Below are 17406 nucleotides of genomic sequence, written 5' to 3'. Positions count from 1 at the left end.
CATTTGTGGGAACTGAGAAAAGACTTGAACTCAATGAACCATGATGAGTTTTACTTAAATTACAATGTAAGCAGAAGTTCCAGTGCAAGTAGGAGGTTCAGTATTATGTGTACAGGTATGTGCACGGGTGCCTGCAGACACCACGCCACAACGCCAACCATCAAAGTCTTCATATGTGGTAAATCACCTCAATGTTCTATAATCTTTTATAACTGGAAAAGTGCAACTTCCTCTTTCTCTTAATTTCCTTCCTCCATTAAGTCTAAATATAGACCATAAGCTGTTCAGAAAGGCTACTCTGTTTTTTCCACAGGCACTGAGCAAATATTCAGGATTCAAAATCAATTTCTCATGAGCTATCCCATGGTATAAGTCATGCATGGAGTTGTCAGAAGTTAATTTTCACAAACCATGTGATGGGAATTCTTTTTTCAGTAGCAAGTACAATGAGATAGGCAAACAGATTTTCTGAAGGATGTTTCATTTAAATAGGGAAGAGGAAATTAAGGCAGAGATAGGAGGAAACAGCAAACACTATTGAACCTGACATTACTAGCAAGGCAGAATTAACAGTAAGGCAAATAAATCTAAAATGTTACAGCAAGGAAGTGATAGAAGGCTCTGGGGGAAACTTGGATACTAACAGTGTGCTTCTTAACCCCCTACATTTTTGATCCCACTTACTTTCATTATATTATATCAATATTTTATTCCAGGTATTTTATTTTAGCGATGTTGGCTTTGGTCCTGTCTCTGTGATTTCTGTGAGCTCTTGGTCCCATAGAAGGTGGAACAGTTCTGCAAACAGTGATGCTACCACAAAGCAGCTTTGAGACCTCAATTTGTAACATTTCATCCCTCATTTCTGATGTCAGCATTTTTTTAAAAAATGTTTAAAATTTTGAAATGAGAAATGTTAGTAACAGTATGAGCCAGTGAAAAAAATGAACATAGAAATTAGCTGAGCTTTAAAAGAAACATTTTATTTGGTAAAAAGTAAAGGTAATAAATTATTTCAAGGCAACTTTTGGTTTGTATTCGTACATACACAGTATACTCATAACATAGCCGCTATGTAGTCCAGGAATTCCACGTTAGGAAAAAAGGATTTACATATCAAGTAGTTTTAAATGAAACCAGCACAGTCCTTTACATCTATCAATATTGAAACCAACTTGATGAAATTCCTTTCCCATGCTCCCAACCTCCCAAAATTACCCAGGAAAATCCATTCAGTGTCTTGTGTATTTGTAGCATCCCTCATGTTTCTTTTGCATCATCTAGATTAGTGTCTCTCAGGTTTTTTTCATCAGAGTGACTGATTATTATGTTTCCTGCCATGTTGGTGCACTACCCTTCATTTTCAACTAGTAAAATATTCAGCTGGTAACATTATGAATATTCACTTGTGATTTCATCTTCTGATTTTACTTGTTTCCTTTGCTGTGTGTGAAGATACCTGCAAATGCTTTTTAGTTTTGTCTCTGTTTTTCTAGTAATTCAAATTCACATCCATATCCTCTTTTGAAATCTTATGGATCATCACAGATCCACACACTCTGCTTTGAAGAAGATTGATCTAAACCCAGAAATCAGAGTAGTATTTCCACACCAGCACGTGACATTTGAAAGAAACAGATCAGACATGTCTAAATACGGCGTTGCCATGGGTCAAAATTAGACATGACTCAAACAAAACAACAAAAGTACATAGTCAACCATTTCCCACAATACATCAGCTAGGATTTCACTGAGAGTTTTAATACCAAAATCTAACAAAAACCATATGCCTGGTATGCTTTATCCTGGGATGGCCTAGTTTAAAAATCTAAGCATGTTTTTAATGCCTCATTGGAATAGTTCTTCAGAGTAATATTCAAGAACTTGGGAAGCTGTAGACGATCAGTCTGAATTCTGAGTACGTTGATTGCTAAATGAGGCAAGGACATACAATAGACATGTAGGATTCCAGTATTTGAATGCTAATTAATTAGTTGTATTCATCTCTCAAACACAATAAAATATTGTCACTGGTGCTCAGACTTTCAAATATTTCTACTCCAACTGGCATAAATTCTGTGTGTTCTGGAGGGAAAAGAAGCATTTTTTCTCCCAGCTGTATTTACATATGGAAGCAACACTATTAGTATAAGCATGTATCATGGCCCACGCATCAGAAATGATTAATTTTCCCTCCAACTATCTTTTGCACTTAACCATTGAATTTTTAGATATTTTAACACATATGGTGAAGGAAAAATGCCTAGCTTTCAGAGAAGCTTCTTCTGAAGGGATGCCAAGTAATTTTTAGCAAACCAGATTCTCCTCCAGAAATACACAGATACTTTGAAAAAACCCACAAAGATATATATGAAAAGGAAAAAAAAAAAAAAATATTTATGTCTTTTGGAAGGAGGGACAGGCAACTCAGGACAACCATAAGAATATTGTGAGGCTTTGCAGGAAGAAAATTAGAAGAACCAAATCCCATCTGGAACTTAACCTGGCCACTGCCAGAAAAGACAATAAAAAAGTCTTCTATAAACACATCAGCAACAGGAATGTTGAGGAGAATCTCCATCCTTCCTTGGATGGGGGGCGAAACATACCTGCAAAGGGTGAAGAAAACACTGAGGTACTTAATTCCTTCTTTGCCTCAGTCTTTACGAGTAAGACCAGTTGTTCTCTGGGTACCAGCCCCCTCAGCTGGAAGACAGGGATGAGGAGCAGAGTGAAACTCCCACAATCCAAGGGAAATGGTGAGATACCTGATGCACCACTTAAACCACTATGAGGCTGGATTGCATCTACCCAAAGGTACCGAGGGAGCTGGCAGAAGTGCTCACCAAGACCCTTTCATTTTCCTGCTTAACTGGGAAGATTCCAGGTGACTGGAAGTTGGCAAATGTGATGTCCATCTACAAGGAATAGAGGAGGATGCAGGAAAACTACAGACCCATCCACTTTGATCTGGGAGCCAGGGACACCATTTCCCACAGCATTCTCCTGGAGAAACTGAATCATGGCTTGGATGGGTGCACTGCTCACTGGGTAAAAAACTAGCTGTATGGTTTGTTGGTGCCATTCCCACTGGCAGTCAGCACAATCGTGTTTCCAAGGGCTCAGTGTTGGGGTGAGTCCTGCTTAGTATCTTTATTGTTGATCTGCATCAGGAAATCACCTGGACCCTCAGTCAGTTTGCAGGTGACACCAAGTTAGCTGTGAGTGTTGATCTGCTGAGGGGTAGGAAGGCTCTGCAGAGGCATCTGGACAGGCTGGGTCAGCAGTACTGAGACCAGCAGAACCTGGGCTGTGATTCTTCCCCTGTGCTTGGCACTGGTGAGGCCACACTGTACACTGTGTTCAGTCCTGGGCCACTCACTACAAGAGGGACATTGAGACACAGGAGTGTGTCCAAAGAAGGGCAACAGAGCTGGTGAAGGGTCTGCAGCACAAGTTTTTTGCTTAATTAGTCAACATCACAAAAGCAAAACTCGGAACTACCAGCTTTGCTTAACAGCAAAGGAGCCCCCTTCTGAGCTCTCCAAGAGGGAATGTTTTCTTCTATCCCATTTCCAAGTACAGAAAAGCATTCTCAGAACATGCAACATGTTTGGCATCATGTGAAAATTGTAGGCCTAACTATAACTCTTAGAGCTGAAAATTATGAAAGATTTCAGACCCTACATAAAGGTACCCAAACATCTATCTGTGAGAACCTCTCTGAAATAAGGACTGAAATGGCAAGACAGTCTTTTGAGCATTGCAGCCTCCTCTCTTGTCACTAGGGTGCTAATGGAATACGTACTTGTGCAAGTGAAGACAAAATTGGAGGAACATGCTTCAATTACTCATGAACACTGCAGCTTTATGTTGCTCTAACTCTCCTGACTTGAATGAAAACAAACTAAAACCCCCCTAAGTATTGTACTGTGCAGTACAACATTGATATGGGGAATAAATTACACTAAGCACCATGGTAACCTTACTGATCTCTCTGCATTACACAGTTGCAAAGCTACTTGTTGATTGTACAGCTTACCCCACATAATGCTACAAATGAGAAAACATATGTATTTATCATACAGTTTAGTAGAGTCAATTAAAATTTTATTTTTACATTGTCTTGCAACAAATTTTGTTATTTTTTTATGATGTCTTATAAACCACAACGTTTTTAATACATCTCAGAAAGCTGAAAAATGATCACACAGTTGTTATCTTTGAACATCAATTTTTCACCTATACACAAAGATATAGTTAGTGTCTGATAAGCTTTTTGTTTTTTCTCAAGTTTTGTCTGTTACTACTATCCTCATTTATTAGACAGCTGGCAACTAACTTTTTCTTGATTTACAGTCTTTCTTCACATATAGTGTGTTTTTTTTAGCATGAAAAAAGAGGGTAGTTTAAGATCATTAATAAGAGAATAACCAACAACTTTGCAATCTGAGAGGCAGCAAAAGATGTTTATTATGAGGCTGAAGAAATGAAGCAATTTATTCACTGTATATTATGACTGTATGTAGGGGCAGTTTATTTATGACACAAACTGAATGAGCACTGTATGAGAAGCCTGCATCTCCCAGCTGCACTGCCCTCTGCTCCCAACACTGCTCCTGGGGGCCACGCTTAGCACTGCCTGACTCTGACCAGCTTTCACAGAACTGCCCTCAGAGATGTGTGCCAGTGCTAATGGAGTTTCATTTAATGGGGGAATGACATGATATTTCTTATGGATTTCACAATTCCCAAGCCATGTGGCCAAATGACCATCATGAATGGCAACAGCTATTACTTCACAGCATTACAAAACTGGGATTGCGTTGGGTGTGTGTGGGTTGTAAAACTTGTAATGTGCAAGGTACATTTAGGAAACACTGAATGGAGTGCATCTCTTCGGAAAGCCAGAAACATCAAGACAAGCTTTGGGAAAAAGAAGTTCAAAAATACAAACTCCAACTTTTCCCTCCAGGAAAAGTTGCACATCCTTTTTCTATGCTGATAAAAGGAATATTTTGCCCCCTATATTTTCCTTTTTATTTCATGGACAACTGGGTTCCCATGGAGACATGAGTCAAATCAGACAGTACTGGGTGAGCATTTTCCCACTAACACAGGTTCAGGAGGGAACAAATGAACACTTGGTCCTTGCAGCACCTGAGGACATCCCCAGTGTGCTTCCCAACCTTCAAAGCTGTAGCTGCAGGCAGGGCATCAAGCTGCTCTTCCCATGGCATCAAGCAGAGCCTTATCCTTCCCAAGCAGCACTGGGTCTTGTAACATTTCTAAAATAGTGATGTCAGTATGTTAAGTGTCTGATGCTACTTCCTCTGAGGTCCATGGAATTCATTTCAATTAACCTTGGATCAAGCCTTAGTGTAGACCATTCCTATGTGGGAACTGAGAACAGATCTGAATTTTTTTAAAAAAATGCTAGTTCTACAGAGATTTTTTTTTTTTTTAAAAAACAATCAGGTCTATAAGTAGGCTCTTCACTGAAGGCTCTTAATCTTTCTTGCAGGTGAGAAGCAGCAGTATGTATCTACAAACACAGTCAACTTGGTAAATTAAAATATCTGCCTTATCAGGACTCTTTAATTAGCAGTCTACTTGGAAAAAGTAAAATATTTCCATATTGCATGAGTATAGATTTCCCAAAACTTATTACAATATGGAAAGCACTGTCACATCTAAACTTGCCCCAAGACTCTTGTTCTCCCCCTCTTATTTCTTTCCCAAGTATATGTCTGCCTACCAGCATATGTCAAAGATCATTAGAGTATGAAGGAAAACTAAAGATCTTCATAAAACTACCCCCATCAACTGCACTTCAATTCAGGTACTATTCTGGACAAATGTCCAACTGCTTAAAAATTATTAAGTGTTTTAAATAGTACAGTATGCCCCATGTATGGCATTGCTGTTGTCTGTGTAGTTGTGGAAGTACACTGTGCCTATGTTGAAAATATTCCTTGAGAACTAAGACACTTCTTATCTTGGGTTTGAACACGTTGTCTCTGTTGGGACAGAATATTTAAATATAAATGTTTGTTTGGGAAAAGTACTAACTATGGTATTTCATAAAGGGTTAATAAACAAAGTGCTCACCAAGAAATTTATAAAATCTTTTGTGATCACAAGTAATGACAGAACTGAACTTTCAGCAGAGGACTGAGATGCAAGTCTTTGTCAGTCATATAAATAATTAGCATCCCCACAATGAAAGAGTCATGATGCATGGGCCCTAGTAAAGCTGCCTGAGAAGGAGCTTGAATAAAAAGCTGACACTGCTTCGTTGAAATCACTAACAGTAACTACAGTGACTTCATGGGAATCAGAGCAGGCTCTCAGTGAGAAGTACATTTCCATTTAAAATATACTCCCAGGGACACAGGTAGATAAGACAAATTAAATTCATTTAACTGGTGCATTTTTGCCTTTCTGGTATTTCTTTCTAAAGGATGATATCAAGGCCTTCATGATGGACTCCTGCATAGAACACTGTTGGACCTTTCAGATCTAAGACTGAAGTTTTCTCCTGAAGCTTGAAACACAAAGATCTGTATAAGAATTCTAAGCTTTCAGCAGTGAAATTTCAAAAAAATCTTAATTTGGAACAAAACTGTCAAAGAATATCTTACAGTTACATGGTTATGGACTCCTTCTAAGACACAAACTTGACAACCAGGACAGGTAAGCCAGCTGAAAGTTCTGGCTGTGCACTGTAGATGAGAAGTGGATGCCATGCTGCTGCCCAAACACATCACCACACCTGTGTTTTTGTAAGCACTAATCTGTAGCCACCTATTATTGAGAAATTTTTTATGATACAGAGGCTCAGATAAACCAAAGGTATCCCTCAGACTGCAGTTAGGTGCCTCAATCCCTTCACTGAAGTTTAACACTTTCTACTATCACCCTTCACTGATACTCTTTGTCTTAGGAAAGGTGCCTTATCGTTTGATGTGGTGATTTTTACAAATCCCACTTTTATCTGCCTAATTCCTTGCAGGCTTGTAATAGTCATCCTGGAATTAGGCCATTAAAGCCATAGTTACAAAAGTATCTGGCAACATTTAAAAAAAACTTGCATGTGAAACTCAAAAACTTACCTGAGAAATGGAAGTCCACAGAGATTTTTTTTTTTTAATACCAAATAGAAAAATGTAATAAAAAAGCTTTTTTAATGAAGACATTACAGAATACTGGCATGCTGTACAAATGCAATTAACCCATTGAAATTTAAACTAGTTGTGGGTTATGTTCAAGGCACCTTTTTATAAATAGTTTTTTTAATGTTCATTCTACATTCATACTAGTTTAACTATGTAAACAAGTCCACGAAAACTCAGATTAAGGTCACTTAATGTGTATGCCAAATACTTCAGAAAAATATCATATTACACAGAAAATTCAATAAAGTAAGATAGATCCATCTGCTGCCCAAATAGTTCAATAGATGCTATGGGGTAAATTATTAACAAGATGAAACCAAAAAGAGGTTTCCAAAAATTAAAGATAAGTAACATGCAATGCATTAACATCTGTGTTTATCATTTGAAAGTGTACATAAATGCTGAAAAAAACCAATTTACTACTCCTAGTGCTATCCTATTTTTGGGAGGCAAATCTTTAGAAACAGTATTATCTGAAGTTTAAAAACATCCCCCATCTTTTTTACCCCATGTTTATTAATCTTACAATGTGCTAGAATGCATTTTCTTCAAAAGGAAAATGTATAAAATTATTCTTACACTATCAACACTATAAACAACTTCCTTGAGACATCTTCTGGACACAGAATTTCTGTAAAGATTTAAGTATAACAATTCTAGAATAATTATTTTTAAAAATATGTACATTCATTCCCATGTCCTAGACCCAAGAAGAAATCCAAGTAAACTTTACAGAAGTTAGCCACGAGTCTTTGTCCAGTTATGTCCAGCTGAAATACAGCCAGTCTTGCTGTATTTCAATATAATCAACCAAATTATAACATTACTTGTTTTTGTGTAGGAGGTTCCCAAACTTTTGCATAAATCCTCTCAGCTTGTTTTCATTAGGCTGCAGTGGGTGGTAAGCAGTTGAGTTGTAGCTGACCATGTGATTACTCCTGCCATAATTATTCCCTAAGGTCTTGCTTTTGATATCCGATAGATGTGAACTGCTGTTGACTGCATTTCCTGCAGGTTGGCTGGCATTTTCCATCTTACAGAATGGCTCAAAGCGACTATAAACACGCCTTTCACTCAAACGAGACCTCAAGTCTTCTTGGTGCTTTGAGCTTGCGAGCTGTGGTGTCATTGAACTTGCTCTTTGGAGAGCAGAGACAGGAGGACTGTCAGAAGTAGCATTTGTGGAGGTTTCCTTTGAATCTTGATACTGGATCTGTTCTGTATTAAATCTGGGAGTAGATGGATCTCCTGCAGTTTCTATGAACTTACTTTCAAGGGGACACAAGAGAGGACATTTTTTATTGCTCTCATCAGATGGGGGTTTTGGAGATTTTGGTGACTTCGGAGACTTTGGAGACTTTGTTGGACTCCCGGTCACATCTTCTTTACTTCTGTTCAAACTACCTTGAGAATTTGATGATGAATTTCTTTTTCTCCTTGGGGAAGAATCTGTCTTATTTTCAGAAATCTTTGGTTTTTGATTCTCATCTTCAGAAACCAATGTGTCAGAACTACTACACATTCTGTAAAAGGCAGGACCCTTGTTTTTTGACAAGTTTTCCTTCTTGTCTGGTGTGAGATTAAGAAGTGACCGCAGCTTCTGGGATCCTTTCTTCAGAAAACTTGGGGAATTCTTACTTTCTTTCTTTGATGTGCAATCTTTACTAGACTCCTCCCTGCTAGCTTCAGTGAGAGCTGCCATGGAGATTGCCTTACTAGCAGCTGGGCTCTTCAGCTCTCCTTTCAGGTCCTTTTCCTCCTGTGGCAAGTGGTTGGTCACACTATGCAAACTTTTAGCACTCTTCAGCATGTCTTGTGGAAGTTTTGGACTAACTGGCTGCTTAAGTCTATGCCTAGTCAATGTGCTGTAAACATAATTCGATGCATGTTTGTTGGTACCAGGATCCAATATGGACTTGGAATTGAACATGGGAAAACTTCTCCTTTTGAGCATATTTTCATTTTGAAGGTTCTTCAGATTTTCTGCATGTTTGTCTGTACACAGTGTTGTGTACAAATAAAGTGATGGGTCACCAGCTGCATTTGAATTTACACTAGGTTTTGTGTCATCTGCAATCTGAATTCTTTGGGCTTTTGGTGCATCCGATTTAAGAGGAAAATTTGTGCTAACCTCCTCTAGAACATTATCTGTTCCATTTTCCACACTCGGAGCATGGTTAGATGTCCCTTTAGGTGTTGCACTCCCCTCTGATCCAATTATAGTTGAATTTGAAGAACTTGCACAGCTGCTTACTTCCTGCTGCTCAGGTAAAGTTGGCTGAAACACCAGTGATGATCGCAAGCGAGAATGAGAGTACAGTGCATGAGCTTTAATATTTTCAGCTGTGTCATAGCTATCATACCTGTCACCCAAGGCTGACCCATTTGACTCTACTGGATAATCTGACTGATCGTTCAGATAGGACTTTATTCGCCAGTTACGTAGGAATGATTTTGTTGTGTGCTCAAGGGTTGGCATCCTCTGCTGCAGATGGCGGATATGACTATCTGTCCCATTAAAAGACCTCCGTACAATTGAATTTCTCTCCGCAAGATTTACCTTTGGTCGTGAGAACTGGTCAGCAAAACTTTGCTGGGGAATATTGTAGTTACTTGCATATCCTCCTCGTAATGATGACACAATACTAAGGCTATCAGATGGCATTTTCCAAGTATTTGGTAGATTGTTTGCTCTGTTAATAGCTCTGTTGAGCAATAGGTAAGGTGTCCTTTCTGGCTTCTCCCCAGCATAACTATGCCTCTTCCAGTGCTCATTCTTTTCACTAGGCTGATACTGCTGGATTGGATTTTGAACATTAAAACCTGGATTAAATGGTTGCTTATTATAGGCTTGATTTCTCAAGCCATATTTATCTATTTCATTTACTGCGTATCTTCCACGAGATTTCCAAACAGGATCTATCTTGAGAACATTGTCTTGCCTTCCAAAAAGGTTTCTTTGGCTAGAAACTGAAGCCAAGGAAGACACAGAATGTTGGTATGTATCGTTATCCCAGAGCATCTTGCGACTGTTTACCCGCACTAATTCTGGGGCAAATGAGCTAGGAACGGAAGAACGGGCATACAGTGTCCTGAACTCTTCATCGAAGGATTCAACAAGCTGTCCTGTGATAACTTGAACCATACTGAGGTTGGTTTTTTCAAATGACCACATAAAGCTGAAAGAAGAACAAATGACTATTAGATACAGTTTTTTTCAGCTGAAGTATTATACTAGTCTTTCTTGACAAGAAAGCTTTTACACAAACCCTGGTTTTTAAAAATACTTTCTAAATAAATAAGCTGAGGGCATGATTCATGTAATTTGGACTCAGACGGTCTAATCTAATATGAGCTAAATTCAGATGAAGATTTTCCACTGGTTTCAGTGGGAACAGGAACGAGTCTATAACTACCCTTATAATTGCCCTTATAAAAAGTATTCTAAAAAAGGATTCGCAAATGTAGAACAGCAAAGTACAAATACCTAATGGAAAAAAAATCACTTCTACAAAGTCCATGGCAGGACTGACCTATACCCACTGTATCATCTCTTCAGTCAGAGAATGTTGCTGTGTGATTATGCTGTGAAAAAAAATACATTTGAAATAACATGCAGAACTACTTCAGCAATTTTGAATGTACTTCATTCTGAACATTTTCCAGAAGATATACCTCAGAATTTGAAAAAAGTTTACATTTTCTAATATGTAAACTGCACTGGATATGAAAATTTCTTTTAATTGCAAGGATGCTTTGATAATGCTTTTTCTCTTTTCTGCTGTAGAAGACTAAACACATGCTCAAAGCTAAGTAGCTACAATTAATTTACAGCTAAAAAGTGCGATAAAAGACATTAACATGTACTTTAAGGATGCTGCAACAAGCCATATCATGGAGTAAAAACCAAAATTTTTAGGTTACAACAAAGAAAACATTTGTTTTGAATTCCTACTTCCATGAAAAACAAAAAAGAATAATTAATTTATTCATTTGACTTTTTCTTCTAGATGTTAGAAAATAGGTTAGTTTTATTCACAATAATAGCTTACTGATAAAGCTTTTTTGCTATTTTTGTATTTTCAGGAAGTTATAGCATATCAAGATTCAATCAAATCATCCTGCATAAGCTTTTTTTCCTATTAATTCTCACAATTAAAAGTAACATATAATATTTGAAAAAAACCCTGAACTTACTGAGTTCTGTGACAGAGCTCAGAAAGACTTGTTTTTCCTGTTACAAATCACAAGATTCTCTTACAAAGAAGGCCTAATTTCTACAGAAATTGATAATTCCAGCCCCTGTGGTGTCAGGTGTTCAAGCAGTGTTGTTTTTCCATTTGGAATGAGAAAACCTATCCCATTCTCACTGATTATGACACTGTGTGTAGATGTCAAAGCATGCAGGCTCTCCCTGCAGTCTCTTACCCTGAGTCATTTATGAATTTGTCACTTACCTCACTACCATTTACACATGTCAGTCTGAATTTGGGGTTAGCTGAGTCTTGGAGAAAACAAAAGGTCAGATTTTTGAAAACTTACAATGGTGGAAATTTATGAAAGGCAGCAGCTGTGGATCTGCCACCCAGGCACTATGCTGGCAGAAACTCACTCGGGCAAAGGAGAAAAGTGTAGCATAAAAAGAAGGAAAATTTAATAATGTGTGAGTTAAGACTGTCTCTGCTTTAACTTAGATTTTTTCCAGCTCTGCAAGGCTGTAAATTCTTCCAGCCTGTTTTCCACACATACACTGGAAATACAAAGGAAAACAGGAACTTAGCCAAACATAGAGAGAGACATGGGCAATTTTAAATTTGACCATCATATACTAGAGAGCCACAGAATGAGTCTCTAATGTTAATTTTAAAAGATTATCACATGGAGGAACTATCCAAGATAGCTTTTCCAGACTGAATATTAAAAAAGAATAATTCAGACAATATAAGACAAATCAAGACTTTTTTTTCTTTTTAGCAACTCTCCAGCTGTAGCAAAACCTATATTCTTTATTTCTTATTTGTGAAAAATGAACAGAGGATCTCTTAGGGAAGTAAGTTAGCAGTAAGTTTCTACAAAAACTTGCTAAATTACAAAAAACATAATCAAATTTACCCATGTGATCCCCTAGAAGAATTTTCACAAATACAAAACCCCCAAATTTGCTATAGCAGCAGTACTGAGATGACAGGTTTGCTATAAACACTTCAGTGATCTTACCTGTAAGAACCATATATGACTTTCTTACAGTCAACAAGAATAAACTTTTGTTCCATTTTTCCATGGAATTTTGCTCCTGTTTTAGAATAGTAATCTTGTCCTTTCACGGTCCGCACCCTCATATTCTGAAAAAGAGAATCAAAACACTTTACTTCATCTACTATAGTCCATGTTTAGCATCCAAGGGGCTAAAATTCAGAGGAACAGCAGGAGAAAAGTTCATTATTGCCTATTAATAAATTCTGCATGGAATGAAATGCTGATCAAACTTATCGCCTAGAGGCCCAAAATGGCCAGTTACTGTTTTGTCTCCAAGACTGATGAGATTCTATAGGCCACAGAAAATGAAATTCTGCTTTTCCATAGCCACCACTTCAGAAAGTGGTTTTGGCAGGAGATATCTTCAACAAAGGAAAAAGGTTTTGGCTGTAAAAAAAATTATTTCCATCAGCTGAGGCACATGTTTATATGAATTCCAAATATCTCAGCTAATCATAGAGAGCTAATTAAAAGAGCCAGGATCACTTTTACTTTAATTGAACAAGGCTGTTGTGTCTGCAAATACATATACCCTGCTCTGAGATGATCCACTAAATGATACCACTTGGTGCCAGAATCCCTTGCAGTTTCACCACCAATAAAATTTATCTATCAGCTTTGCACCATGAGATCAATCACATTTTTAAATTCAGAGACACTGACACAACATGCATAGATAGCATGAACTCAATGCAGCAGTTAATTCTGAATTCTAGTAAGCTTTGTTTTATTCATGCAAACTCAGTAAATGGCACTTGGGAAATCTTCCATGCCAGATCTCAAAAATGTGGTCAGTTTTTATCCCAGGCTACTAATGAAACTGATTCAGCTAAGTCAGCATCTTGTAATTTTTCTCTCTCTACTGTCACTTGGTTTTTTTATGCTCATAGAAATAGAAAATTTGAAAGATTATCTCTTAATTAGATAAATAAAATAAGTATTATCTAGAAGTACTGTAAAATTTCAAAGGGTAAAAATTTTAAAAGCAAAAATACATGCGGATACTTAGGTCTATTTTCAGAAACAGCTACAAAAGAATTAATAATAACTCAATTTGCATTACTGAATGCCAGGTTAACATAAATTTGCATCTCTAACTGCTCATCACTTTTGCCAGCCTAATGTTGTCTTTAAGTTTTCTGCATTCCAATTAGAAGTTTTCTTACTGATGAAAGTCAATTTTTATGCTTTTCCAAAGTGATTTTGTTGAACTTTGAACAAGCCCACTGAAGAAAATAACTTTTTCACCAGCAGCTATTCAAGCTTGAATTATATTAAAAGCTTTTATTTGAAAGATCAACACTATAGAAATAGTAATTCCTGAAAAAGAAGAAAATAGTGAAATTTACCCATTCTAAGGATAACCATAATAGCAACCCCTTATTTTAATAAAATTTTGTGAATTAGTAATGAAATTTGCATTTACTTTGATGGCTGTTTTATACCCAGTTCTATATATCACATAATTATATGTGTATTTCAGACTTGTATTTAATTACATTTAATCATATTTATGTCATTATAATTTGAAAAAGGTAACTTGAGAGCAGCTTATACATTTTCAAGTACCCATAAGAAGTAATGTTAGCCTAAAGACATGCTAGTTGAACACATTAAATCTTACTTAGATAAGGTCTGATCAGTATTGGACAGGATATCATTTGGGAATCAATGCCAGAGGCACAACCAAGTCTAATGGCTTGCAAATTATCATACTACACAAAAAAAAAGCTTTGCCTTAGGTACATATAAGCTGAAATATAACTTTAAGTAGGCATATGTAAAAAAGGAGTAAAATTATTTACATTAAATTCCTGGGGGGGTTTTAAAAAAACTGTAGTCACTATAGTCACTGTGTTCTCATTTTTGTTTACCTTCTCTTCAGTGTTTTTCCTCCTGTAGCTTTTCCATCCCTATTCCCTGATTCTGAACTCTTCTTTCCTCCCTTAGTAGGTTATCCATTACAAGATGGGGAACGTGACAAGTGCCAGAGATCAGGCTCACCTTTCTCACATAACACTTCCTTTTCCTGCACAGTTCATCCAGCATTCTTCACCAGCCTCAAACCAGTGCCAGGAATGCACACTTTTAATAATCAGCCAAAATCCCAAATCACTGAAACCACATTTGAGGATATAGAATGTGTTCCACTTGGGATTAGAAGCAATAAACATGCATATACTGAATTACAAGCCCCATCTGGTATGAAATGCTGGGCACTTCACCCTCCTGTCTGGTTTCATCCTCAGGCTATAGGACTCTCCTAACAGCAGTGTGCCACTCATCACAGCATCATTGTGGGTAAAACAATCATTCACTTATGAATGGAGAGTTTTGAAGCCAGAGGATCTTCTCTCTTGTCCTAGAGTTTATAGGACACTCAGGAACTTTTGGAAGTGCCTGCACTTTAAGGATAGCCATCAGTGCCATCCTAAATGACACCCAATGATGAGCAAGAAACTAGCTCTAACCTTTTTTAATGTACATTTTTTGTACATTTTCATTCCAGAGAGCGCCACATAACCATGATTTAAGATTCTGAAGTATTATTCACCACTACACATTTATTTTCTTTAGTAAAACCTCTCCAATATGATAGCTAAGTACAGTGAGCATACTGCTCTCAAACATTTCACTTCAGCACATTTTAATACATTTCATTTGTAGGCACTGCTTTTATCAGTGTTCCATTATTCACCCCATACTTGCTGTCAGGAATATGCACAAAGAAGAAAATGGATGTCTACCAAATATTTAGCCTAACAGTTTTAAAGGAAAAACAGTCACACTTCTCATATTGTTCCTCACTGCTAAAATTATTTATTATCCTGTGCTTCTCTTCCCGAGTAAGACGACATAGGTCACAGAATGATATAACACCAAATTGGAAAGGACATCAAGGATCATCTGATCCAACCATTCTTTGTGAAAGTACTGTCTGGTCAAGATGGCCTAGCACCTGCCCACTTGAGTCTTAAAAGTGTCCAGTGTTGAGAAATGCACCCCTACCTCAGGGAAATTATGGCTGATTGTTCTCAGTGTGACAGTTTCCTCTTGGAATCTCTCCAGGAGTAACTTGTTCCCAAGATGCTTCATCCTTTCCAAGTCAATCCTTGAAAAAAATGAATCTCCATCCTCTTTGTATGTTTCCTCTCTTTCCATGCTTATCACACAGTGATAAGATCTCCCTTTCTCTTCTCAAAGCTGAAAAAACTAAATTCTCTCAGTCTTTCCTGATATGGCAGCTTCTTGGATCATCTTTGTGGCCCTTCTCTGGACCTTCTCCAGCCTGTCCATATGTTTTTTTAAGTAGTGGGGATGAAAACCAAACACACTATTCCAGGTGTGGCCTGGCAAGCCCTGAGCAGAGTGGGACAGTGACTTGTTTATCTCTGCTGGGGATGCTGTTGCTGATGCAGCCCAGCACCCTGCTGGCTTTCTCTGCAGGAGCAGCCACTGCTCGCTCACACTGAGCTTGTTATCTGTAGAACCCCAGCTGCTCATATCCCAGCCTGTGCTGCTTTCCTGGATTACGCTTTCCCAGATGCAAGACTTGACCCTCATCCCTGCTGAACTTCACAAGGGTCTTGTTAGCCCACTCTTACAGCCAGTCCAGGTCCTCCCGCAGGGTGGCTCTCCCTTCCAACTTCCTCCTCCACTTATTCCCTCTGTCTGGTATCACCAGAAAGTTTTGTTAGGGTACACTTGATCCTCTCATCCAGATCACTTATGATGATGGTAAACAGCATTAGGCCCAGAAATGATCCCTGGATGACTCTACTTATGACAGACTGTCAGTTTAAAAAGTAGCTATTGACCATTTTTGTGCTGTACAAATGCCAAGTAGTTTTCATGTTCGCTTCTATTCTGACTTCAAATATGATTCAATGACCACTCAAGACTTGACTGGAGTCTGGTCATTATTACAGAAGCTCGTTCATGGACACAACATCATGCTGTGAGTGGCTATTCAATAACCAAATTAGCCTTAGATGTGGAAGTACTGGAAAACTTTTGATGATTTTGGTAACACTGGTGGAAAAAAAAGGCTGCAAGCAGGTCTCAAGAGCAGCTCCTATTGTGTATTTCAACATGCATATCTGGGAGTAGACTTCATAGAAGGAAAGTAAAATCAATTAGTGGTTTAATTTTCCCTTTCCCACAATTCACTGAAAATACCAAGAGTATTATCAGGTAATAAACAGGCCCTGCCGAATTGCTTTCAATATCCTCCTGCAGCAAAATTATTCTTCATTTATTAGCAAAAGAGTAAAAAAGAGGTTTCTCCAGAGCATAGAATCTCCACCATGTCTCACCTCATAACAAATAAAATACCTGTCAGTACTAGGAAAAAAAAAGTAAAAAAATTACCTATTCGTTTTCAAAAAATCACCTGGAAAAAAAAAAAAAAGTTTGAATTTGTAACAACTCTTCATCTTTCTAGGCAAAAGAATTGCTGACCAAGCAAGTCAGAGCAGTGACAAAGTTAATCAAAGAATCTTAGGTAGAGAAAAAAAAATAAAATATTCATTACTGAGGACAAATGTAGTACAGTCAGAAAACTAATGAAACTGGAAAAGAGAAATGGGAAAGTACAGGAAAGGAATTTTTTGAGCTCCACTGATGGATGTGATGTCAAGATGAATTTTAAGTAAAAAACAACCTAAATGAAAAGATGATGCAGGAAAGACTAAAAACAATCCTAGTAACCCTGTGATTTCATAATTTCCTATATGGAATTCACAAAATAATTATAGACTATATGGTCCATCCATTTTTTCAGTTACATGTTTCAATAAAGAAGGAAACATGCCCTGAATCTGGAGTCAGACTACACATGAGAAAAACTGTCTGCACAGACATTTAATGAAGATTTATGAACACAATCCTTTCTTTTCCATACAGAAGACTAGTTAGGTATAAATCTGAATTTAAAAATACAGTTTTGTTCATCACTGCATCTCAATTTTTT

General features: G+C 37.5%; 1 protein-coding gene across 3 annotated transcripts in view; it reads right to left on the bottom strand.

Annotated features, from left to right (window-relative positions):
• Positions 1-962: 962 nt before the first annotated feature.
• SACK1B (scaffolding CK1 anchoring protein B) overlaps positions 963-17406 on the bottom strand; it is a 55318-nt gene continuing 38874 nt past the window's right edge. For all 3 annotated transcript variants that reach the window (XM_086876097.1, XM_086876099.1, XM_086876098.1), the window contains exons 4-5: positions 12396-12520; positions 963-10357 (exon numbers count right to left, since the gene is read on the bottom strand). In XM_086876097.1, coding sequence (XP_086732223.1) covers positions 8002-10357; positions 12396-12520 — 2481 coding nt within the window. In that variant the 3' untranslated portion in view covers positions 963-8001. The remainder of the gene's footprint in view (positions 10358-12395; positions 12521-17406) is intronic.

This window comes from Cyanistes caeruleus, chromosome 2 (genome assembly GCF_971803275.1).
Source record: "Cyanistes caeruleus chromosome 2, bCyaCae1.hap1.1, whole genome shotgun sequence".
In the NCBI taxonomy this organism is placed as follows: domain Eukaryota; kingdom Metazoa; phylum Chordata; class Aves; order Passeriformes; family Paridae; genus Cyanistes; species Cyanistes caeruleus.
The sequence above is the reverse complement of the archived record's forward strand: the minus strand, read 5'-3'. Positions and strand labels throughout refer to the sequence as shown.